Source organism: Strix aluco, chromosome 4, assembly GCF_031877795.1.
Source record: "Strix aluco isolate bStrAlu1 chromosome 4, bStrAlu1.hap1, whole genome shotgun sequence".
NCBI lineage: Eukaryota > Metazoa > Chordata > Aves > Strigiformes > Strigidae > Strix > Strix aluco.
This window is the reverse complement of record NC_133934.1, coordinates 114,289,391-114,314,931: the sequence shown is the minus strand read 5'-3', so window position 1 is coordinate 114,314,931 and position 25,541 is coordinate 114,289,391. Positions and strand designations below refer to the sequence as shown.

The 25,541-nt window shown below is 40.8% G+C and overlaps 1 protein-coding gene across 4 annotated transcripts in view; it reads left to right on the top strand.

Moving 5' to 3' along the window:
* Nucleotides 1–25,541, top strand: part of ITPK1 (inositol-tetrakisphosphate 1-kinase) — a 158,229-nt gene that overhangs the window by 78,596 nt on the left and 54,092 nt on the right. For all 4 annotated transcript variants that reach the window (XM_074824980.1, XM_074824981.1, XM_074824984.1 and 1 more), the window contains 2 exons: nucleotides 4,590–4,715; nucleotides 17,836–17,953. In XM_074824980.1, the coding sequence (XP_074681081.1) occupies nucleotides 4,590–4,715; nucleotides 17,836–17,953 (244 nt within the window). The remainder of the gene's footprint in view (nucleotides 1–4,589; nucleotides 4,716–17,835; nucleotides 17,954–25,541) is intronic.

Sequence of the window (25,541 nt, the reverse complement as noted above, 5' to 3'; positions counted from 1 at the left end):
TCTCTCTCTCGTTCTCTCTCTCTCTCGTTCTCTCTCTCTCTCGTTCTCTCTCTCCTCTCGTTCTCTCTCTCTCTCGTTCTCTCTCTCTCTCGTCTCTTTCTCTCTCGTTCTCTTTCTCTCTCGTTCTCTTTCTCTCTCGTTCTCTTTCTCTCTCGTTCTCTCTCTCTCGTTCTCTCTCTCTCGTTCTCTCTCGTTCTCTCTCTCTCTCTCGTTCTCTCTCTCTCTCTCGTTCTCTCTCTCTCTCTCGTTCTCTCTCTCTCTCTCGTTCTCTCTCTCTCTCTCGTTCTCTCTCTCTCTCTCGTTCTCTCTCTTTCTCTCAGATCTGCCTTTAGTTCAGAGAACAGAACAGGTTGGTATTAAGACTTCATTTCATGTGAATGATAATCCAGAAACTATTTCTGAAGAGCTTTTAAAAAAACACAAATCCTGCTCAGCCAGATTCTGAAGTACAGTTGATTATAGCATGACTGGAAACACTGAATAAAACAAAAAATATAAAAGTATTTTAATCATTTAGATAAATGATATTTCTTTTTGTTAAATCCAACATTTGCAGTTGTTTGGTGTTTTTTTTTCTGAGTGAACAAATCCAGACTTTTTTCACTTGGACATAATTTTATTTTTAAACACGGCTTCCAGAAATGCATGCGGTGGGATTGCAGTTGGGACCAGGTGAAGAGCTGTGGCACTCTGCAGGCGCTAACCCTGTCCCTGCAATATAGACGGATTGCCAGTGTTCTGCAGAAAAACAACCCCAAAACTTTAACAAATTATGCTTAATGGAAATAAACTTTTTTTGCTCTCCTGTGTAATGACTTGGATAATGTGCTGGCTGTGTGTTTCTGGAGGACAGAGGAAAGGGGAGGGAGGGAGGGGGAAGGAGGGCAAAGGAGGGCAGAGATGAAGCTCTGTATGCCTGTAACTTGTTCTCCAGTGGATGTTCTGGGGAGCATTTGGAGGGGACTGTGATGTTTCGAAGCTTGGAGCATTTTTTAACTCCCAGCCAGTCTTTCTATTAGGAGGTGAGCAGGCTAGCTACAGCCAGCTACTGTAAGAACGTTTATCTAGCAGTTGTTTTCTTCCATACATGGATTTGCAAGAGCTGGAAAGGCATATGCCTTGTATCTGGCATTTACTGTGTACAGTTTTTGACACTCTTCCATCTCATTCACCTGAGTTTTGCTGGCTTTTGGGGTAGTAAGTGACAATGCAATGAAACCAATACCTGGTTGATTTTTTTTAATATAAAAAAGGGTAAGCAAAGTAGGCTATAGCCTACTTCACAGAAGAAGAGGCACCATAGCCATATCTCTCTGTTTTTTCAAGCTGGTGCTGATAAATCTTTTCTCTCACTTCTGTTGCTATGGTGTTAGTTCTGTGCAAAAACAAACCTTTGGGTGATCATGTCAAATGCAAAGATCGTTTGGAGAGAGAGAGATGCTGAAAGGGAAGGGAAGTAGGAGGGCTGAAATTCCAGTCTGATGACAAACAATGAATCAGTGTTTGTCTCAGCAGAGGGCCATCAGAAATTTTGCACTCTACTTTCACTGACTTCTACTTGGGTCTGATACTCTGCTTGAAAAGGCTTCTTTTTTCCCCCCCTCAAATATTTTTTTTTCTTCTTTTTCTTCTACTTTTTTTTTTTCTTAGTATATAAAAGGAAGGTGGATCTCTTCCAAATTCCGCACAGCCCAGGAATATTTGCTTTCCGCAGCATAGCCCAGAACACAGAGAACTTATTCTTGTAAATGGTTTGATCCTTCACAAAATACTGGATCAAATTTTGAAGGTTTGTGTGGTTGTAAAGTACCTGCTGTCCTTGTTGAGCCAATTGAAGTGGTCATGGAACTTCCTACTGGAGGAACTGCCTCAGCCTGCTGTCATTTCTAGCATTGCTTTCCTGGTGAAGGGGAAGCAGAGCACTGTTAAGGGGGACCCTGTTTAACACTTTCTGATGTGCAAAGTAGGTGCATGTGGTTTCATTCTCAAAATATGCCGGTAGCTTTTAGCTGGCACAACTGTTGTGAAGAAGTTACCTTGCCCAGATGTCTTATGCTTCTGAAAAACACTGTGCTGAACATGACTGGATATGCCTTGAAAGCTTATTTCTATTCTTGGGTCAAGGCTGAAAGTTTTCTGAATGTTTCTGTGCAGATTGAGCTGCAAGTGCAGGAAGACTGTGGAGGGGTGACAAATCTCAAATACTTATTTGCTTCTGTTTTTCAAACTGAAAGCCCTGAAAATGGATTAATTCACATTTTTGTACCTTGGCAACTGGGAATTTTCTGACCTAGTTAAATGGACTCTTTGTTTTGCTGCTTCCTTCCAGATGTGATGGGCAGATGAAAAAACCTCAGGAAGAGCAATGTGGTCATCTGAGATTTCTTTTAAGGATATTAACTGATTTTTCTGGAACTTGCTTGCAGAACTAGATCATCTCCTTCCATGTCCTTAGCCAAAATGCAGTTCACTTCATTTTGCCTTAATTTTGCAGACACTAACGCTTGCCCTTAGTTTTTGTGCTGCACTACTTGTGGAGTAAAAATCTAAGTGCCAGGACAGCCAGAGTTTCTGTGGACTGCTTCACTCAGCCAAACCTTACTGATCACTGAGCATTCACATCAAGTCTGTCTTGTTTGTCTTTACCATTACATAATCTTTGCGTGTAGAGTCTGCTGTGAATGGCGCCTCTGTTAGTCTACTCAGAAGATAGATGCACAATATGTTTTCCAGTTGTATTAAAATCTACGTAAGTACTTCAGAGATAGTACTAGAGCCTCAACCTGTAACTGTTAGTAGAAGCATATAGTAATGGGCAAAGGTGGTCTCTGTTGGGAAGAACTGGCAGCCTTTCGGTTTGCTTTTGTGCCATAGGTAACTTCAGTTATTCTGCTTAAGTAAACCTAGCCCAGATAAGACTGCCTACGCAAGAAAAGCAATTTGGCTACATGGATCACTTAGATTAGCAACTAACAAATTATTATGAGGCTGCTAGATCTCTGCTGTTTTAGTTTTTATTGGTGCTTGAGGTCCAGCCATCCTGTCTTATCACTGCCTTCCTTAAGGCACTCCTTAATTCAAAGCAGGGCCATTTCTGTAGGGTGGGAAGTTTTGTTAGGACAAAACAAGCTAATGAGACAGTGAAGACCAGGCTTCTATCAAAAGAAAGCATCAGCAGCCTCTTCTGCCCAACCCTCCTCTCTCTCCTGTCCCCTCACCCCCTTCTCTGCCAGAGTTGAATAAAAGGGATAGCAGCAATGGAAAGGAGTATGCGTGTAACTGTAAAACCAGATGGTAACTTTAGTGAGCATACATCTGTTTTTCATTTCAAAGATGTTCCCGGTTTGAAGTTTACAAGGTTAAGTTGCCACTGATGGAGTAGGTCTCGCAATTGGTTGAAGAGCAGTGCTTGATAATGTGGCAGCTTTGGTGCTGTGGGCAGCCCAATGTGTTGGCTAGAACGTGAGCCAGTTCTGGTACTTAGACTGTACAAATGTTCAAATTTGGTAAGTAACTTCATGGGGTCATTAAGTTTGGTAGGGACCTTAAGGGACCATAATACATCGTTTTGATCAGAGCAGATTCAGCATTAAATTCAGACTAAGTTGCTTAGGGCTTTGTCCAGTCAGGTCTTGAAAACCTTGAAGGATGGAGATCCTACAGCCTCTGGGACTCTGTGGTGCAACCAGACTGTTCTCATGGTGGAATTTTTCTTCCTGATTTAGTTGGAATCTCTACAGTTTTGAAATATGTCCAAATAAATCTAGGCCTTCACAGTGACATTGACCAGTTCTTGTAGTACCCTTGCATGCGTCCCATTGGGTCCAGTAGCCTCTGTTGCATTAAGATTTCCCCAAGAGATCCCTAACTCAAACCTTTTACAGTACAGGTGATTCCTCTGTTCCTTGAACCCTGTCTTGCTTATGGGGACCAAGCCCTGTGACACATCACCACCACTTTCATGTCTTCCCATGCTGTCTGGAGCAGAGTTTCTGCACACCCCACCCCAAGTCTTTTTTTCCCTGTCCACCTAACTGCCGAAGTCTGCTAGTGGGAATGTTCTGGGACTTCTACTCCACCTTATCAGCTAAATAGCTGTCCCTGCAGCAGATGAATTTGCAAAGATCCTGAGTCACTTGCTTTTGTTCCCTGTATTACTGTCCTGGGTGCTGTTTCGTGCAATCCCAAAGGGCGAAGGGCACAGCAGGCGTTCCGTTTATTAGTGGTGATAATCTTTGTTGGCTCATTCCTGTTGTATGTATGTGTAAGTGCTGGGAAAGAAAACTGAAGAGGAAAATGTTGGCTCAGGGTGGAGAAGCACAGGAAGGTGTTTGGATGAAGGGTGCTTGCCAATGACTTCATTGCTTTTTTCATGGAATTAGATCTACAGTGTTGAGAAATAAATGTCTGAGTAAAATTTTCTGACATTCAGTGAAGTGTAAATTCTCATGGATTTGGGTAACATACCAAAATAAAGCGGCATGTAAAGTAAATGCCTTCTGTGTGGCAGCAACACCTTGAATGTTGGCAGGGACAAGAACCTCAGATCCTCCATATATTAATAAAAGGTTTCTGTCTGGTTTCTTCAGCTTGACCTCAACAAACCCATTGAAGATCAGGGTCCTTTGGATGTGATCATACATAAACTGACAGATGTCATCCTTGAAGCAGACCAGAATGACAGCCAGTCACTGGAGTTGGTTCACAGGTTCCAGGTAAGTGTTTTTTTCATAGTCCTTCTGTATTTCAAGCAGGAGGATGAACTTGGTGCAGCAAATTCAATCTGTTTCCTGTGCCGTTGGTAGGGTCTGTTGAGAAGAGCTCCCTGGCACATGGCTGCCCTGCTACTGATAGCCCAGCAAAAATAGTTTTGTCGGTCTGAAATGGACTTGCACCTTTGGATAGGTTTTATGTTGTATTGGTAAGGTTAGTAAGAACTGGTTTCCCACCAAATGTTGTCCTGGTGTCATTCCAAGAGCGTGAGTGCTGTTCACAAAGAGGAACAGGTGTTTTCAGAGTCCTTTACATGCATTTCTCCATGACAGAAGCCACTAAATTAATTTGGCCTGCTTCTGTCTAGTCTTCCTAGTTCCTGGAATGCTAATTTCTGTAACATCAAGTTTACTGTGAGTGATTCTGTCCTCTGGTGCTGAGAATCCTGTTCTATTAATTTTTTTTTTTCTCAAGTTTACGTTGAAGGTCAGGAGTATGCAGGGCATAATGGTACAGAGAACTGTTTTCCCAGAGAATTCTTATCAGTAGTCTGAATGCTAATGAAAATGATAAAGCAACACCTTTATCATTTTAAAAGGTGTTGCTTCTGGTGAATGCCTTTGATCAAAGGTATATTCTTTTCTTCTCTTTCAAAGAGAAGAAAAACTAAAAAAGATATTTTCAGAGTTGTATGGAATATGCTTATGTCAGGTGGAAAAATGACTCAGACAAATTCTGCAATTTTGACAACTTTGCCTCCTTGGGAAATGGTGTTCTCTTTGCTCTGCTTAATGTTCTACAACTAGTAATGCAGAAAGTATGTTATTTAACAGAGTCAATATTCACTTTGCTCTAGTTACAAAGCTTTTCTGCTGCCTCCCGCTTGTGTATTACTCAAGCACACACAGGAGACAAAAACGTTTGACTTGTGGGTCTTGGCCCTCTGGCACCAGTTCTCTGAATAGTCGATGACTATTCATCACTAAGTAGTGCAGACATCCACTTCACACAGCACTGGAAACTTGTAGGTGTCCAAAGAAGCATATGGAGAGATGGACTTCAGGGGCTTTCTGCTCACAGTCTTTCCCTGTTTTGGATGTTGACTAGTTTGCCTTCACAGTATACCTATCCTATTGATGGGAAAAACTAATGACCAAGGAGCCAAAAGGGCACATGTGTTAAGTTGCTTGTAGCTGATCAAGACTCATGAGATTCCTCATTCCCAATTCTTACGTTATTGCGTGCATTCCCGAAGGCTAGGCTTTATGAGGCACAGAGAGAGCAGCTCTGTGTAATACTGTGGCACCTCCCTTGTCTCCTGGAGAACATGCTGGTAGGGAACTTGTGCAAGCAGGTGTAGCAGTACAATTAATATCTAAAACACCTTTCTTTTATTCCTGAGCAAGAACTCTTCGATGGATATGCAGCCTTTTTAATAGGAACTGCAGCTAGTCAACTTACTGTATTTAATAGCTTAAGGTCACAAGCTGATACTTTCTCAGGTATCAAAGGAGGTCTGGAGGAAACAAGTAGTAAGTACAGAGGATGCATTTTCCTAATGCTGCATTTAACCACCAAGGTGAAGTTTGGTATGAAACAAGGTAGAGCGCTTTGCAGCTAGAGCCTTAGATTTGGCTGAGGACTTAGGGGGCTGTTCTCATGTCTGTGTGGCAGCTGCTGCACTTCTGGAAGGCTGGTAGAGGTAAAATGACCTGCTAAAGCTAAATCCCTTACCCTGATAAATTCCTTGAAGTAATCATAATATGATACTTTGACATTATTCTGTGTACCTTTGTTACCGTTTATATAACTTATTTTTGTATAGGTTAAATATTGAAGCTTTGTTTTTAAATATATTTAAGTTAGAAAATCTCAGTGAAAATACACTTTTCATCTCATGAGTTTGTGGGATAGATTCTGAGAGTGACGAGAGAAGCAGTATATATATGGATATATTGTCCATATACAGTTGTGGATAAATATCCATTTATTCTTGACTTCAGGGACTTGCTCTTTGGTGGGGGTTTTCTGATAGCACTTGGAAAAGAATAATATCCCCTGTATAGAGATTCAGTGGCCTAAAAACAACAACAGAAACATCCCCTTATGAAAAAAATGGAAACTCTATCAAAACCCCAACTACAAACCAAAACCCCAACTCTTCCCACCCAAAGTGTCTCCTAAAATTCTCAAATTCTACAGAGCTATATAAGTTAAAACATATCACTGATCTTGCAGGATTTATTTTCTTTCAAATGATAATATCAAGTTAGCAATATTTTTTAATCACAGACTATTTGAAGTGAAATTACTTACTTAAACTTTTAGAAATGGTAGTTAATTTGCAGATTACAGTTAATACAGCATAAGAATAAGAAATATATGTGAAGGTATTGTTTCCATTTTCTAAGCTTTAGTCAGGAAGAAGGTATTTTACATAGTGCAGCTTGGATTTTTTTCAGAAAGTAAGATATAATTCAGTTTTAGTACAGAATTGCATACTGCAGAGATCACAGATTTCCACCTTTTTTTTTTTTTCCCCCAAAGTTTACATGGGGGCAGGAACAGGAGACCATAGGCAAAAGCTTTGCAAAACTTGAAATTGTACATTTCTGTCAGGCTTATTGAATCCGTTTGCTACTGTCATGCACAATGACATCAATTTTACCACCTGGACCTTTTGGTCATGCTATTTATGCTTTCTCTAGTACTTCAGTTCTACCGGTTCCTCAGCTGGTGCTGTTTCTTCACCCTCCAGGTTGTCCAACCTGCATGCTTAGGGCTGTCTTCATGGTCCTCAAGAGCTGACCACAGTTAGAGGAGTGCTCTCCTGCAGCATGTTAGGCTGTAAACCTGAATTTGGGGTGGAAGCTGAAAGCCTCTGTGGTTTAAGTGTAAATTTCAATGGCTGTTTGCTCTCAGACTTCTTGAGCCCTCCACCATAAGGAGATTCGGATATGGGGGAGCTAGGCAGGTGGGAAGGAGTCTGCTGATTATTGTGAGGGCATCAGCCAAACTAGTGAGAAACCAGGTATACTCCCAGGAGGCTGTCCACATTCCTGGTGGAAGTTTGTAGAGAAATACACATCAGAAAAGATGTAGACCCCTGATTTACAGGGATATTCTTATTGGGACAACATTATAACCTTCACCAGTGCTGGCAAATCTCACTTAAGCTGTCTCACTTCAGGGCAGCTGAGAAGTAGCTGTACTTGAATCCTGTGTACTGTGGTATGTGGCACTGGGACCTCTCTGGTTATATGCCTGTCAGCATCTGGCACCTATTACTGTATGTGCCTCCATGTCGTTGGTGTAGGGCTCACCTGTCAGGTTGTGCCCTTGATCAAAGTTTGGAGGCAGTGCATTGTGCTTCTGTTTAACTGCAATTGCTGTTTTCCAAGCTACGATTGTCCATGTCCTACAGTGAATTTACTGAAACATTCCCACATCTCACAGGCTGGTTAACTCCTCCTGTGTTAAAACTGGAGCAACTTGTTGCAAACAGTTTTAAATCATGGCCTTAATAAAAGTTAAACAACCAAACTCATATTGCCCTAAAATCCTGCTTTGTCTGAGTATAGCCTTGTGTGCAAGTTCAACAATTCAGCCTTGCCTCTCCTCTCCATCCCATTAGAAATAATAAATCAAGAGTGTCACCATATTCAAGGTGATCCCCTGTTAAAGGAAGCTGTATAAGGGCATCTCCATGCTGTTTTGTTTCTTAGGATTGTTCTGCAGCTCTTGCTATCTTTGTTCATCTTGCAAATCACAGAGCTTGCTTTTTAGTGGCCTCTCAGTAAGAAACCTTCCTTTAAGATTTGAGGCAAACAAATCTTACTGTTCTCTGTTTCCTGACCCAACTCTTCTCTCCCATACTGCCAAGTTCATCTGTATTAACATCACCTCCCCTGTTTCCTGTGCCTGATTTTTTTTTTTTTTTGTTTGCAGCCTGGCCTTAATCTCATAGAGCATGTACAGCAATGGGTGAGCTATCAGGTCATTGATTTGAACTGGGGATATGCTTCCTGTGACACGCTAGCTAATGTGGAGAGGTGAGAACAGACATTGGTCCCAGGGAGTCATGGAGAGTACTGACAGAGGTATTTTTGATACAGCATGTCAAATCCTGTGGGATTTGCATAGTGATAAATTGATTTGAATACCTGCACAGTACAAGAGTATTCAGTTACATTAGATATTTTTGCAGACCTGTCTGCTGCCTCCTACGAATAACAGAGAACAAAAGGGTGAACAAGTTGGGCTGGAACAAGTTTGAGTTACAGTAGAGCGGAACAGAGATAACTAATTCAGAGACTAGATAATAGGGTTGAAATTCAGTTGTCTGTCTGTTACCATTGTCACTATTTTGCTGCTGTAGAACACTTATGTCTTTCTGTGCCTCAGCTTACCACTACCCTTTCATAAATTGGTCTCTATTTCTTAATAATGGACTTCATAATTTTCCTCTAATTATCAATATTCAAGCAAAAATAATACTGTGCTTCTTGTGAAGCTAATTTGCAGTAGGCTGGTGGGAAGTTGAAATTTTGTTTTGATAATACTGGAAATTTGGATTGTGTGTCAAGTGTTGTAGAAAGCAAAGGTGTTGTTCACACACTTGGAGAATACGCTGCATGTAAGTCAGCACCCCTCAATTGCCAGTAGGTCTGTTAATAAATGAATCATTAGAAAACCTCTCTCTAGAATAATGTGTGCTCCATATATATTTTTCCAGAGCTCAAGTAGTAGAGACGAATGGAAGTGAGAATAAGCTTCTGAGCAAGTCAGATGGAGGAGAAATAGTTCCCTGTTTCCTGACTTGATTTGTAAATACAGTTGGATTTGTTCAACTAACAGTATGAACTGTATGAGAAGGAAATAAATTGGATGAAAAGCACCCTGTGGATACAGAGCGTTGTTTTATACCAGTGGTTTCTGTGCAGAGGATGGTGGTGAATTCTGCTCATGTTTTGAGGACTCCTCTACATTTTCATCTTCATTTCATGTCCCTGTTGATGGTGGTCTTAGTCTTTTTTTAAACACTCTGCCTAATTCCAGTTTAGCATTGCTGTGTTCGCAATGGCAAGCTTTGGCCAGGCATACTCTAGAAAGGCTGTTGCAGGGCTGGGCTAAGAAAGTTGCTTAATTCTTCTCGTGAAATGCTTGGACCCAGCTGGCTGGTGCCTTCAAGGCCTTCATTTTTAGGAATATTAAATTTAACCACAAATGAAAATAATAAAAAAGCCAAGAATGTTAGAGAAGAACTTGATGTTCTTTCTTCTCTCCCTGTCATTATTTCTTGGTTGTACAGTAAACACTGTATTATCTAATATATCTATTATTTTTGAGGATGCCATCTTCCTGCAAATAAGCACAGTGTAATGCCTAAAGAATTAGAAGGGGCTCCTGGAATGAGGGTTCAGTCACATGCTTTTCCATGTTTTATTATGTGATCTATACCATCCTGGTTGCATCCCTGATTTTTTGTTTTGCAAGCTTTGGTAAAAGAAACAGTATTAACTCCTTTTTGAGATAAAGAGGAGAAGCCCTTTAGGTCAACTCAGAATGGCAGTCATAAGGACTTAGGGTTTGCTTGTTTCTGCTTGGAGCTCTGGTTTGAATTTGTAGTAGCTATGATGATACCTGTAGTCACACTGATGTCTGATCTGTCTTTACAGATAGAGCGTTCTTTAGCATAGCCCACTGGGTGACTTGCCCACAATCATGTAGTTGAACTAGAATGTAGGTTTCTGTTACTGGACTACACATACACTGACTGTGGATATGGAATTATAATCTCTCAGTATCTTCAAAACTCATTCACTAGAAAAACATCCTCTCCCAGTGCCTTCCAAACTGGGAGAGGATCTTTTTCTAGTGAATGAGATAGAAGGCAGGGACCGCTGTGAGCAGGCTTTGAATGATATCCTCTCCCCAGTAAAGCAAGGCCTTAGGCTTCTTGTTCTGCACATGTGTGACTGAACTGTGCCGCATCACTGGCATGCAGGAAACTTTCATTGTAATAAAACATGTACTCAGGAACCAGTGGACCAGAGGAGGGATCTGTCAGCATTGAATTACATGCCAGGGTGTGTTTAAAGTGGATGCTCTCACATAATTTTGTATACAGGGCAGAAACTGGCAGGAAACTGCTGCCTGTCTCCATCTGTCCTGTATTATTTTTAAGATATTGAAAACTATTAGAAATGAAGAGAAGTATATTCCCTAGAAGAAACAAATTGTAAGAATCTATTTGTATCAAATGTGTGAGGTGGGGTTGTTGGTTTGGGTTTTTTATATTAAAATCAATGAGCGACTTAGAAAACGTAGTGACTACCTTACATGAGATCTACTTATGTGTAAGTGATGTTGCATAAGCACTGTGACACCTGCACTCAGGTGGAATCAGGTGGTTCCCTTGTTCATTAAATTGATCGAAAAAGTTCTGGTGATCTTAACCAGACCAAACAGTGCAAAATTCATGATGCCAGTTTTCCCGCTATTGAATATAAATGTAACAGCAAGATGATACCTGGCACCAGTTTTACTGTTGGCTCCATAAAGCAGTCTTCCAGGAAGCAGAGAGCAAGGAATCCTTGACCACAGGAGGAGGAATAATCTGTCAGGCTACATTTATGACCTTTATAAGAATAACTTTTTTTTCAGAGCTGTATTGTAGAGGCCTTGACTATCTCATCTGCAAGAGCTGACAAGGAAACTGGCTTCACATTCATATGAGTCTGTGTGCCTGCTCTCTGGAGTCTGTGATGAACTGTTGTATGGTCTGGTGGAGAGTGCTAATAGACTAGGAAGCCTCTTAGCATGCCATTTTTGTCTTGTTTAATGACTGTTCTTAATTTCCCTGTAAAAGATAATTGTTACAGGAGACTCTGAAAGTGGCAAGGAGGAGTTGCCTGTTGTCAGTGGCTTTTTAGCTGCAGAAGACCTTTAGGGCTGAGCTTTCTGAAGTCTTTATGCTAGTTGGATGTGATCTGGGCTGCAGTTTCTCAGGAGAGTATTGGTGGCTGCAAAGTGTTCTCCACTGCACTGAAGATTGGTGGTGCCTAGTGATCTCATCCAAAGCCAAAATGAAGACTGCATGCAGCACCTACTGTAGTGCATGAAGTGCAAAGTAGAGAAATATTCACATTTGCTTCGTAGGACACATAAATCCTTATTTTGGGGATGGTGATTATTTGTAGAGATTATGATTAGTCTCCCTACCCCCTGTAACACTGGGCCGAACTGATCGAACATAGTTTATTTGTTGTCTAGCAAAAAATTGTTACAGTTCTTGGTGGTTCCTTCTTGACCAGAGGAAAATGGACAGAAGTCAGGTGGGAAGCGACACAGTCCTCAAGGGTCCCTTTCACTTGCTGGTGCTCCATTCCTGCCTTCTTGGTAAGAAAGAAACAAAATACCCCAGTTCCTGCCTTCTAGACAAAGCTTATGACTTTGAAAAGTGAGTATGTTTTGGCTTGTGTAAGACATTGACTGGGGAATCTTTGTTGTGCTCTGATTAGAGCAGAATACTCTGTGAGCAGCTGCCTGTCATAGCTGTATAAGGGCTTGAGTAGCTTCAGTCATTGCAGCTTCATACTAGTGTGTTCCATTCAAAATGATGGTTTAAGTGATAGAAAATAGTTACTAATTTGTCTTTCAGAGCTTTTTCTGAACAGGTTCTCTTTGCATTAGCCACCTTAAAAAGATCAGAAGCAGGTTTTATGCCTAGGTTTCTTCTATCAGGTTGATCAAAATGTAATGTTTCCTCCCCTGCTGCCCTCCAACTGTTGTCTCTCCCACTGCTGAGAAAAGGCAAGTGAAAAATCAAAGGAAACTATCAAATCTTAGTAATTTTTTTCCTACTGGGGAGACAGAGTGAGACACAAAGTTGAAATGGTCTATCTGTACCTGAATTTCCAGGCCAATACCTGTGTTTTCCCATTTGAAAAAGAATTCTGTCTTGCATTTGTTGAAAGAGCCTCATAAGCAGGAAAAATTAACTAAAAATTTGTCATTCAAGTGCTAACTGGTAGGATAGCTTCCTGTGGGTAGGTATTTGCCATACGAAGCAGTGGTGGACTTCTGAAGGCAAACAGGGAAGCTGAGTACTCAGAAAGTTGCTTTGAGATGTACAGTGAATAGAAATATAAGAGAAGATCTGGCCTTACTTCCCCTTGGCACCCCCCTCATCTCTCCCAACCACTGCAGGAATCTCTTTTAGATTTACAGACAAACAATGCTGAGATGAGTGTTGTTACAAGATCCAACTTGCCTACACCTTTCCTTTTGGAAGGGTGCCTCAGTAAAAAGAGACTGTCACAGCCCAAGATGACAAAAAGGAACTTTTTAAGTCTGAATCCGATGCAAATTCTTTAGACAAGCTTGTGTCTGTCTTTACATCTGTTTCTGCCTTGGTGTTGTACAAGTGGTCATCTTCATGTTTTTGTGTGTGGGAAAAAAAAATCCAAACACTCTTATTGTTTTGTTTACTAACATTTTTTTAAAATATGAAACTTTTGTTTAATATTAAAATATTATAGAAATTTTATTACTTAGTAATAAAATCAAGTCAGTGAGTCAGTGAGTGTCTCTTATCTAATGACCTAATATTTGCAGTAGATACTATATCAGCTTTCTGTTAAAATATTAAAAAAAATAAAAATCATTAGCTACCTTTTTGGGAAAAATGACAAACTCCTTTATTCTCATCTATACCCAGGCTTTTCAAGAAGAGGTGTTTGTTGTTTTGGGTTTGTTTTTTTTTTTTTTTAAATCTCTGGGTTATATCCAGAGGTATTTAATAGGGAACATGAAATACTTGGTCTCTCTTTGATTTCAAGTTCCATTGATGGCCTTCTGCCAGTAACAGGGCTGGTACAGAGCATGACTGAATGCCAAGCCTGGAATACAAACAAAGGAGGATCTGCTAAAAGTCCTTGTTTCTTCTTGTTTGCTTTTATTATGTCAAAGATTAGAAAGAGGAAAACATAGACATTGTCTGGGTCAAGCTGAACTGCAGCCCAAGGACAGAGCCCTTTCAAAATATTATTGGGAAGCCTAAATATCCTCCAGATTGCTGCCTGGGTTGGTGGAGTCTGCTGTTGGATACCAGTCTTTGGTAAATCCACCAAAGGAGAGTGCAGAGTTGTGTTGTTGCAATGACCAGAGAGGATTTGAACATTCAAAGTTGAAAGGTTGTGCTGTACTGAAAGCTATCTCTTGTCTTCAGTGTTTCTCTTTTTTCCTTCTGCAACTGCTCCATTTTCAAGTTCATTTCTATAGTAGCTCATCTGCTGTCAAATTTCTTAGACACAAACCCTTCATGTTCATCCAGATCTCTGTTTCTGGTGGTGGAGTCATTCAGTGCCATGGGAAGAGTGCTGCTACTTAGGCTACATCAAGGGTTTTCCAATCTGTTAAGTGATCTTCACAGTTATATATTCAGTAAAACGTGATGCCTGAGTGTGCAGTGGTTCCTAGTAAAGAATCAAAATTTACACGAGGATTCATATCAGCTACTGTAATTATTCCTGTGAAGCTAACAAAATTGATCTTTTTCTTATTGTAATTTCCTGTTGTGGCGAATTGGTGTTAAGGCTTGGATTTTTAAATATTTATTTACTTTGAGTAGTTTTCTGTGCATAGGTGTTGGAACTCTTGCATGTGCTGGTGATGCACTGGTGTGAGATGTGGGAGACTGGGAAAGTGTTGGCAGCATACACGCCCAAGGGAAGGCTGGTTGATTTGCTTTGGGGATCCTGCTGCAACCTGATGGTTCTGTTTTTGAATGCAGAGTTAATGCTTTTTGACAGAAATCCAAGCAACACACAATACTGAAGAGAAGAAGAGATGCAGAGCTATTGTAAGGACTTGAGTGCATTTTGGTGCTCCTGTCCCCTAAACAGCTTCAGCAGCTAACCACTAGCTGTGTTCAGAGATGACCTATACAAATACACTGACCTTGTTCTGCATTGACAGACTCCTTTGCTTCAAAGAGGAGCCTCTTTCTAGATTCAGTTAAAATAACAGATCTGTAGCCTGTCCCCAGATTAGCTCTAAGATACACTTCAGATCCCAGTTCTTTCCTTTACTCAGATGATGCAGATCTTCACTGCCCTGCTGAGAGTCTCTGAGTTTTGCCATTCCTCTGCCCTCTGGCTGTCCAAATACCTAAGCCTGTAAATGGAGAAGAGCTGGAGAATAGTACCTGAAATAGGTTTGATGTTAAAAAATTTCTTTGTTTTATAAAGTTCATGTCCAGGCTCCTCTGTGTGTGCGTGGAGGGGCTGTCGCCTTACACTCACTGCAGTTCTTCTCAACATTAGAGTAGTTTATTACCTAAAGTCCTTCAGACCCTAAATGGCTTCAGCAAAACGGCCTCCACCTCCTTCATCTTCATCAGTTATTTCATGTTTACCTTACACAGCTTTTTAGAGGCTCCTTAAAGCAACAGGATTAGAAATCAGTCACAGGAAAGTCAGCCAAGATGCTCGCTTCTGTTGACATGTTGCCTAGTGGAGAGTGGCCTTGGGATCATGCCTTCATTCCTGTTAAACTTTGTTATGCTGTGTCAAGCTTACTGCTTGGATGATCTTTTAATACAGTTTAGAGCTATTATCATAATAAATAAAGTACTGTGAAGTTCCTTACAGAAAGCATAAAAAAGCAAGGCTCCCTCCAGAAATACTTAGAGTAATGTGAACCAAAATAACAAGGGGAACATACCTAACCCAGGGAAGTGAGGATAGTCCTCAATGCCCAGGTAAATATCAGTAAGATTTGGGAAGGTGCACAAGGAGCTAGAGGAGGGAAAAAATCATTCTGTCCTTTGGAGGGGAATGAAGGGGGTGGATGCCACAGGCAGGATGAAATGTTGTGTGTGAGGGGAAGGATAAATATGTACAGAGTAGGGGCTGGGCCAGTGTGGAAGTATGAGGAGCTTGAATTCAAGGTGGAACCAGAGACTGGTTGAGGCCAAGGGGTAGTCACCGCACTGTGAAAGGAAGAGCTGGTACATGCATCAGAAACGCCCCAGGATATTTGCTGTCAGATCTCTGCTGAGGTCACGTTTTGGAGCTGTGGCTTGTTCAGTCTGGTTACCGTGTGTACTCACCCACAGCCCCACCAGGGTGTTGGCTGTCTGTAATGTACTCATCCTCTCGGTGTGCTCATGAAGATGCACACTGTGACAGCTCCCTGTCTTTTAAGCTGAGGCATAGAGGGGCTAAAAGAGCTATCTTGTTATGCTTTAGATACATTCAGATACTTGAGTACAGTTTCGTGATCAGCAAGTTTAAGCTAATGCCCTAATCACTAGATCATCCTAGTTCTACAAGGTGTCTTTTAGCTGCTGTGTAAAACGGCACGTATGCACAGACACATGTAGGTGTTTAAGATGCATTAGGTAACAAGTTACATTATCTCTTAAAAAAAAAAATCTCTTCTGTATTTGAAAACTGACTGCTCTGCTTGAGACTCTCAGAACTACTGGGGACAGGAGAAAAACTGTTGTCTGTATGTTCTGGGTATTAATGACTTGAAATGAACCCAGCTTCTGCACTGGTGAGCTGAAGAGACTTTTTGTCCAGGCTACACTGCAAGGGTGAGGCAAGTCTGACACTTGATGACTGTCTCTTTTCCTTCCTTTTCCCAAGTGGCAGCAAGGTTGAGCATATCTTTGGAGAATTCATTCTGTGTTCTGCAGGGATTATTAAATACATCAATCGTATTGCCATTAAAGGGGTGCCTCATGCCCTGTGAAGGAAAGCTACTTGTGTGCTGTGGGTGATGCAGTGGGCTCATTAAAGCTCAATGCTGGATCCTCTTAGCCTCAAAAGAATAATCCAGTTTTAGCAAGCCATCAGTTCAGACTATGTAGTCAGCAGAAAGCAACAATCTGCCAGTGCTAGGAGGAGTGGGGAGAGGAAGCCTGCTTCCTCATTCAGTGTCTGGAGCAAAATCACTTGCTGGGAACAGATGATGCCATTCTCTCCAGCTCAGTATCTAGCAAAGTGCATCTCCTGAGGCCATATCACCATACTCCTAAGTATCTTTTGGAGTATATTTCGTTCTCTGAAGTAACCAATTTAAGGGAAGTAGGACATCATGAAAGTCCATTACTTGCAGGAGCATTTATCATGCATTTGCATGAATGGATTTAAAAAAATGAGTGGAAACATAAAGATGGGTTTGGGAAGTTGGGTGAAACAAAAGCAGATACTAACTTTGGTAATGTTTGTCTGGTTTTGGATAGGGTAAGATGGATGCTTATTTGTCCCATTGACTTTATTGAGGCCAGGTTGGGGCAATGATGAAGGAACTCAGTTTCTGTTCTGAGAAACAGAAGTTCTGTTGGATTTGCAAGGGAAATACTGGGCAGCTGTGTCTGTGTTCATGGCCAAGATGCAGTAGTGCAGTCATGACCTCAGTGAATGGGGAATTGAGTTCTGAAGATGAAGATCCCTGAGAACATGGACTTTGCTTTGTTCTTGCATTCAGGAGAGGACAGTATGAACTTAGAGAAGTAGAAAGAGAGATGCTTTCAAAACTCAATGAAGATACAGTGAAGCATCAATCTCTTTAGCTCTGCCAAAAAAAAATTCCGGCCCTTATCGTCCAGCTCTTAACACTGTCTTCAGCCGAGCTAGAGGACAGCAATAATAACAACATTAAAGAACCCAGATGTAGTTCTGAGCTTAGTTCAGACGGTTATGATGTTTATGCGCAGTAATTCAATGCAAGGCTGACCCTGAGATAGCAGTGTGTCATCTTTCTTCTCCTAATTGCTTTTCTCAGCCCTGCTCACAGCTGTTACTGTGGCACTTTGCCACTGGCTCCCTTCTGAATTGATGTGGTTGCAGTGCAGGTTTCACTGCTGATGGTGAGTCCACAGGAGAAATTTGCCATCCTAAAAGAGTTAGCTGTCATGTTTGTGTTTGTTTCAAATGTCAGTGTCTAGACTGGTGACTTCCTGCGTTGCCAATGTCCGTTTGCCTCCACTTGAAGAGAAGCTGGACATTGAGGTTGTTAATGTTGTCTATTCTCTTTCCCATCCCATTATTTTTCCACACTCTTCAGCCAACCTAATGCCATTTTTTTTTCTATGTATTTGTTTTGCAGGAGTATATTGATGCTCATCCAGAAACCATTATCCTGGACCCTCTTCCGGCTATTCGTACACTTCTGGACCGATCTAAGTCTTACGAGCTAATTCGGCAAATAGAGGCATACATGCAAGGTAGGCCAATACCTGCTCTCCCTGAAGGCTTTTATTGTGACTAGAGAAGGAAGCAGCTGACTTCTGAAGGCTGGATGTGAGATTTGAAGTAGTGGATTTGGGCCCCTTGCATTATGTCTCTCCATGGGAGCACAAACAGTGAAGCATTCCTGTGCCACAGGATTGCCCTCTGGAGTCCTGTGCTGCTCTTTTTCCATGTACACAAAGGAGGTTTGCATCTAATTAAAAGTATGATGTGGATTTAATGGGGAACATATTTACTACAGTGAGCACTCCCAGAAATCTGGAAAACATTGTCTTTTTGTGCATGCTGGTAAATTGAAATGACTGTACAAACTTAGCTGTTTGTCATAAGAATCCCGAGGCCTGAATTTGGGGGAGATTTACGGAAGAAGCAAAATTGGTTTTGGAAAGGACTGAAAGAATTAAGTTGTAAATATAGCTAAGATCTTTGAGCAGCATTGGAAGCCTATTGCACAAGGTAATTGCTAGGAGGAACATAAATACACTTCTGGTGTTGACTAGTTACCTGATGTAGACTGTTGCCTTTAACTGACATAATTTGAGTTGTATTTCCATGTTTAGAAGTCATGCCTTTTCAACCTGAATAATTCTAGTATCTTACCCTTTTAACCATTGTAACTGTTAGGTTAAGTTAGTCTTTCATTCCCTTTCTTCTGTTACTGTCATAATCTGAAACGCTTACTGGCTTTTGAGTTTAAATGTAGAGTAGCTCTTGAAGTAACGTTCAAGTTAGATGACTATTCTTGGGGGAAATTGCATTGCTGAACTATGTTCAATGGGGCACTACTGGAATTACCATTGTGATTTATCACTATCTTGATGGGCAGAGAAGAACCTCATCAATTTGTATTTTTATAATTGTAGATTTATAGACATACGGTTTGCATCTGACTTGCCTGGCCCCATCGGCAGTGTCTTTACATAAAAATAAGACTAATAATTTGCAGCACTCTCCCTTGTCTTTTGGAATCTCTTTAGGAGAAAATGTTCGATTAGTTTAAAAATATTTTGTTTTGGAGTGGTTATTGCGGTTGGTGAGTGGGAGAGAGGTGCTGAGGGAAACCTGTGCTCTGAGGAAGCGGTTGGGATTTTGTTCTAGCAGCAGAGAGATTCAGTAGTTTTGGCTTAGTTTTTTTTTTTTCTTAAATTGCTATCAGTGTTATTATTGTTATCTCTATGAGAACAGTATGTTTGGGAGAGCATCTAGTTTTGCAAGTTTGCAAAAGTAGAGAAGCTGTTAATGAAGATGAGGAATGAGGTAAGGAAAAGCTTTGCCTGTTCTCACTGGCCACTGCTGTGTTAGGGGACCATGTTTCCCCTGTCCCTGTGCCCCCCCCCTTCATCTTATTTCTGTCTCATCATCAGAAATATCATGACAGAGACCTTGAGCCAACTTTGTATTTAGGAGGGGAAATCTCAGGAGAGCTGAGTAATTGGCTAACCTCTTGTACTGGACTAAGTAGATCAGCCTCTGTATTCCTGCACATAATGATCTGCAGTGAAAAAAAAGTCATATCCCTCTAAACAGTGTTCTGGGTTTTTTTTCCCCTCTTTGTTTTCACCTGCTAAATTGTGTTTTCTACTTTGTAGCTGTCATGTCATATCCCAAAGCCGTGAGCACTTAGAAGACTCAAACAAGAAGTAATACATCTGTGAATAGCATGAAGTCTTAGGAGCCACATCCTTTTTGTTCTAGAATTTCAAAATGGAAGTCACTACCAAGAAAATAATATCCTAGTCTTTAGCTGTAACTAGAGAGCCCAGTTTATCACAGGATACAAAATTGATGTGATGGGTTAAATTCAGTCTAAGGGATTATCTCTTCCAAAGGAATGCCATAAACTCTGGAGGGTTGAGTAGGCATGTAAGGAGAAATCTTCTGCTGTTGAAAGTTTTTCAAAAGAAAATTCAGTGTTTGTTTAGAGACCAGTTTTGGATTCAGATGATAATTATGTCTATTTGAATTATACTTTAAACTAATTGTAAATGAAGTGTAGTCTTTATATATGATCTGCAATTTAAACTTAATTTTAATCTTGCGGACCTTAAAAGAACTGTATAACTAAAGTTTTGCACCAATTTGGCTAAAGGGAGGATGACCACATGCTCTGCTGACTCCAGTTTTTACAGTGCTGAATCCTCCTCCCTCTGTGTTGCCTGCACCTTTGAAAATGGCAGATGTTGCTGAGGTGACTGCATTCTGCAGCAGTAGGGCCCCATGTTCTATAAACAGCTTAATTTTCAATGTAGTTATCTTTCAGATGTCCATGTTAATGCCTTGCCTGTCCTTTTGACAGTGAGTTCTCCATACTTCCTGAAAAAGGGAATCCCTATTTGAAGTGTCTAAAACTGGGCGTCTGGACATTGTTAGGTTTTTTGAAAGCCCTGTAGCTTGCTCTTTATTGCGTCAAGTGTTTGAGTGATAAGTGCATTGATCCAGCCCCCTGAGAATGGGTTGGAAAGATACTTTGTGGCACACTCCTTGTCTCTGCTACTACAGTCTGTGGCCACTAGAGGAACTGGCATGGAAGAGAACTAGTAACTAGTCAAGAGTTGTATGTGTAGTGTGAGGGAAAGCACGGGGTTGAACCTGAACTTTCCACATCCTAGACTGACACTGTAACCACTCAGTCCTTGTGGAAATACAAGGTTCACAGATTTGCAGAATCACTCAGGTTGAAAGAGACCTCTTGAGATTATATAGTCCAACTCCCTACTCAAAGCAGGATCCTCTAGAACAGGTTCCTCAGGTCCACATCCAGTTGGATTTTGTATATGCACCTTGAACCTGGTGTGCTATCATGCAACTAGCAGTGGCTGAGGTCACTTGCAGATATTGTTATTTTCTTCAGTATAAATAGTGATATCTCCCTTGGAAGGAGGGGGGACTCTCTTCTGGGAAAAAAAAAAAAAAAAAGGCAAGCTGTAAGAGATACTGATTTTAATGGATTCTTTTTTGGAAGCAATAGTTTGGCCAGGGCTGTGACTTCCTCTTTCCTGTTTGCTGTTATTTTGAGTGAAAGCTCTAAAAGAACTAGGCATTCTGAAACCTTAATTTCTGAATCTTTTTTTAAAAGATTTGGAAAAATAGAGGTTGCATTTCCAACTTGTGTCCTACATAGCTGGCAGGTCTATCTTGAAATAAATCACTGAATAGATTTTTTTGGTATAGCAGTTGAGTTCTCTCAGCAGCTGTATTGCTTTGTTTACTTATCTGCGAAGAATTGTTTCTGATATCAAAGTGCTCTAGATCAGGTTCTGTAATGTTTGGTGAAAGATTAGGAGCATTATTTAGTGAAAATTTCATTTTTAACAGGGTATTGTATGGTTGGAGCTGTGTCAGCCTTTTTTAAGCTTTAACCTCATGAAAAATAGCTAAATTCTCTGATACTGCTTTGAAAAGTTGTGATCCTACAGCGTTTGAATTCAAGATCTGACTTTTTAAATTATGCTTAAGGTGGTGATAGATAATCACTGTGACTAGGCACTAACCAACCTTTTTACGTTACATTTTTAGTTTTAAGATTAAAAGCTTTTAAATTTCCCTACATAACTTACAAGTAATAATCTAAACTGCAGGAATTTAAACCAAAACTAAGTAAACATACTATGCACTTGGTGCTCCACCTAGTTAGTGTTCCCATCTGCTACTCAGCTTTCTTTGCCGTCTCAAGTGACTTAAAGTCTTCTTGGATAATGTTTGAACTTCAGATATTGCAGACCCTGGAGCTCATTTCTTTAACCACTTCCAACCTGGCTTTTTTTCCATTATTTTAAATTCTTCTTGTTCTTAGATTCTTAAATTTAACTCCAAATCAAAAATTTTTACAGACTAGTCTTCACAGGGTTCCCCTAGAAGAGGATGAGCCAAGCTGCAACTCCTGAATTTCTCTCTCCTAATAGTCTGTTTTGAAGTATGGGAACTATTCTCTCAGGACACTCTAAGAAGTATAAAACCCTTTAGCAGTGGTATTTTCATCCCAGCATGTGATCGAAATAATTTATCTTTGATTGTTTACTATTACATGAGATGCTGTTGCCGCTGTGTGTGCTCCTTTCTGATTTGGGGGGATATTGCAGAACAGATCATGGCATTCTTCTTGTTGGATTTCTTTTTATCAGATTCTGTCTGTCTTAAGAATACTTCATGAACAGCTGCACATATCTTTTGTGACTAGGAGAGAGGCTCAGCATAATGTAATGGGTAAGGCATTTGTTTTGGGGTTCAGAGTTTTTTGCTTGGTGCTGATTCTGACTTGCTGCATGACTTTGGGCACACCATGTCACCCCCGTGCATCTCTTTCTTCTCTTGATGCTCATCTGCCTGTATTTTCCCTTTAGATGCCCCATTTTTCTGGGCAGGAACCTCTTTTCCAGATATACTATGCATACTCTGATATAGTGAGTATAACGAGGTTTTATTTTTTGGAAGTTATGGAGCATGTACACTGCTGGAGTGGTACATACTCAGAACTTCTCAAAATCAGGCCACCCAGTTAAAAGTGCCTGAAAATAGCTGTATATACATAGCTCTAGGCATTCACCTTTTGAAACTGTGGCCTCTACTCTCTGTGGCCTACTTTACATAGCAGTTTTGGTCAGGGGGGAGAGAGAAGAATAGTCACACAGGTCAACTTCAGGCACCTCTATCTGTATTTGAAGCTCCTATTAAAATTAAAGGAAAAATCTGATTTTAATTTAAAGGCTCTAAATAACCCACCTGAGGCTCACTTGTTTATGTAGGAACATATCAGTAAAGCATCTAAGTTAAAGGGCTGATGTTAGCTACTGCAAATAACTGCACCAGTTTTTGGATGCAAAAGTCTCCCTTGTTGGTTGTATGCTCTCTTTCCATCAAGAACGCGTGCAAACAAATGTCTCATTACCTTTCTTCCAGTGTGGTGCACGTTCACTCATGGCATTTTAATTTCTATCTGAAAACTAGTGTACATGCATGGAGGGAAGTAATTGGAATGGAATTAATACTCTCTGTGACTGGAAAGAGTTTGTCCAAAGTGTGTCAGCACACAGCAGTGTTGCACGTGGCGGTGCTCTGTACCCTGGCTGTCAGCGCTTGGTAGGTCTCAGCCGTGCTCTGCAGATTGGAAAGACTCTGAGACTTTTGACCCAGGGAGGTGTCACCTGACATCTTTCTCACAAAAGCTCATTCATTCATCTAGGAGGGGGTTGACAAAGGGACATGGACATGTTGATGTTAGGATGAACAAGCCCTGGCTTTGAAATTTAAAGTAGATAGCTACTTCCAAAGGACTAATCCTGTCTTTTGAGAGATGGCAGGAAAAGAAAATGTGAAGCCGCAAAGGGAACCTGGAAATTCCTCTCTTTTACCATTGCTTGCTCTTAAGGTAGTTTACAAAAGGATTTTCTAACATAAGAATGCTGAAAGTTAGCCACTTCATCAACAGAAAATATGAACAGAGTCTCCTTTCCCTTCTTGCCTCTCCTCCCCCTTCCCAGGTTTTCATTATTAAGAGCTGTCAGCTCTGTCCCAGTGTAGGTAGGAGGGACTGGAGAGCTGGGGGCCCCATGGAAATGATGGGCACAGTCCCTGTTCTCCCAGTCAGGAGTGGCAGTCTGTTGGCCTGCTATTTCTGGCCTGCTAAGATACGTCAGCTTGGTATTGTTCAAGCTGACTCTGAAGTCCAACAGGCACAAAGCCCTGAGAATAACACAGAAAACATTTTTTTATCATTTTGTCTCAGTGTGCCAGCTAGAACTCCTTGAACCAACAAACAATCCTCATCTGTGATCCTAGCAGTCTTGATGGTAACTGAGCTTTCAAAATAAGCCTGTCCATAAAGTTCAGATGTTACTTTTGGGTTCACTGAGGTTTAATCTTTAAATCTTGTGTGCTTTTGGCCAGATATGGGGAATCTGCATCCCACTTTCACTCTCCTTCACTTATCTGAATCTAAAAAGAAACTAGGCTGGACCTTTTATCCATTTATTGTATACCAGTGTTGGAAATATTTGTTTTACATCTACATGCATCATTTCAAAGCATTTGTGTACTTGATAGAGCTGAAGATGTGGAAAAGTTTGTAGCAATTTAAGCAAGACCTTCTATGAATTCTGTGTTTGGGACTTGGATGGATCTGAAGAATGACCAAATCTGCTTTTATGGGGTAAAATATAAGCGAGGACTGCACTCCATTGTCATGGGACATTTCTAAGACATCTCCAGTTTGGGTTTTAAGAACAGAACATGGATTAATTATTGAGGATTATTGTCTCTCTAGAATTAGGAAAGGAGGAGCAGGGATATTCTTGTCATGAGGAAGTCTTCACTGAATAAACCGGACGTTTTAAATTCCACCAGAGTTGTGTTTCAAGTTATTCTGATCCTCTTGAGCAGAAATCTCCTTGCCTGGCATCCAGCAACAGAATATACTTTATTTGGGTGCTAGAAGAAGTAAGGAGGGGGCAATGAAAGAGAAATTGCTCACAATATCAATATAAAACTTAACTGGGAATACTTTTTGCAGCAAGTGGCTTTTCCCCTGATGTTTCTTCTCGTATTGTTATAAGATCAGAGGTCAAGAAGTCTTGAAAAATATGACCTTTTGTCTGAATTGGAAACCAAGACTCAGCTGGTAGTACATTATTCCAGTTCTGGCATGATGTGTTCATGTCACTTTTGCTGCTGAAGAAGCAGTCTATTTTAAGACGTGTTACAGTAGTCTAGCATGGACAAGAAAAGTAGCATCCCTCACATTTCCTCAAGTATCTAGCCAACGTAGGAGACCCATGGTTAGATTCTAATCTCTCCTCATGAAGAGTCCAGCAGGACTGGACCTTAAGGCTTTATCAGGGTGGCATGGGGTCAGCTGATGATATAAGAGTACCTGAGAGGTCCATGAAGAGAATGCTTTCCTTTAGCAGGGCCACTAACATCCAGTCTAAAAGCACTATTGGCTCGTGTTTCACTTACCTGCTGGCTTTGTGCAACTGTTACAACATCTGAGTGCATCAGCAAAGAAAATCATGAAAGCTTTAGTGCCTTTATGTTCCTTGATGTCAGTAGTTGATTCTGTCTCATTAGTTTTCCAAGTGGCTTTCTGAAGTTAGAGCGGAAGAGTCTGCAAGTGTGAAGGTTGATGAGAGGGACTTGAGATGATCTGAGTTTCTTGTATAGTTTATGATTGAGTTGAACCAAACCTCTATGGACAGTTGCTTGATAGTCTTCCTAGACAAGGTAATTTCTTTTCATCATCATTTGATACACTGCATCACTAACATCTTGCTTTTCTTCCTGTTTGGGGTACCCTTCTTACAGTAATGATTGAAAAGTGCTGATTTTTTGTTTTTCTGATGTGTAAATGCTGCATATGGGGTGGAAATAGATCCAAATGCATCTATAGGCTGGTATGGCTGTATGGTGATGGTCAGCTCTTCTGGATTGTCAGTAATTGTGGTTCAGGTTACTATACTGTATTTGCGTAAAGGAAGCAAAACTGATTCTGCCGGATACAGCTTAGCTCCATGAAAACAGAAAGATGCTACACTGAGAAGAAAGAGCGGTAGTGTTACAGGCATATGTTGT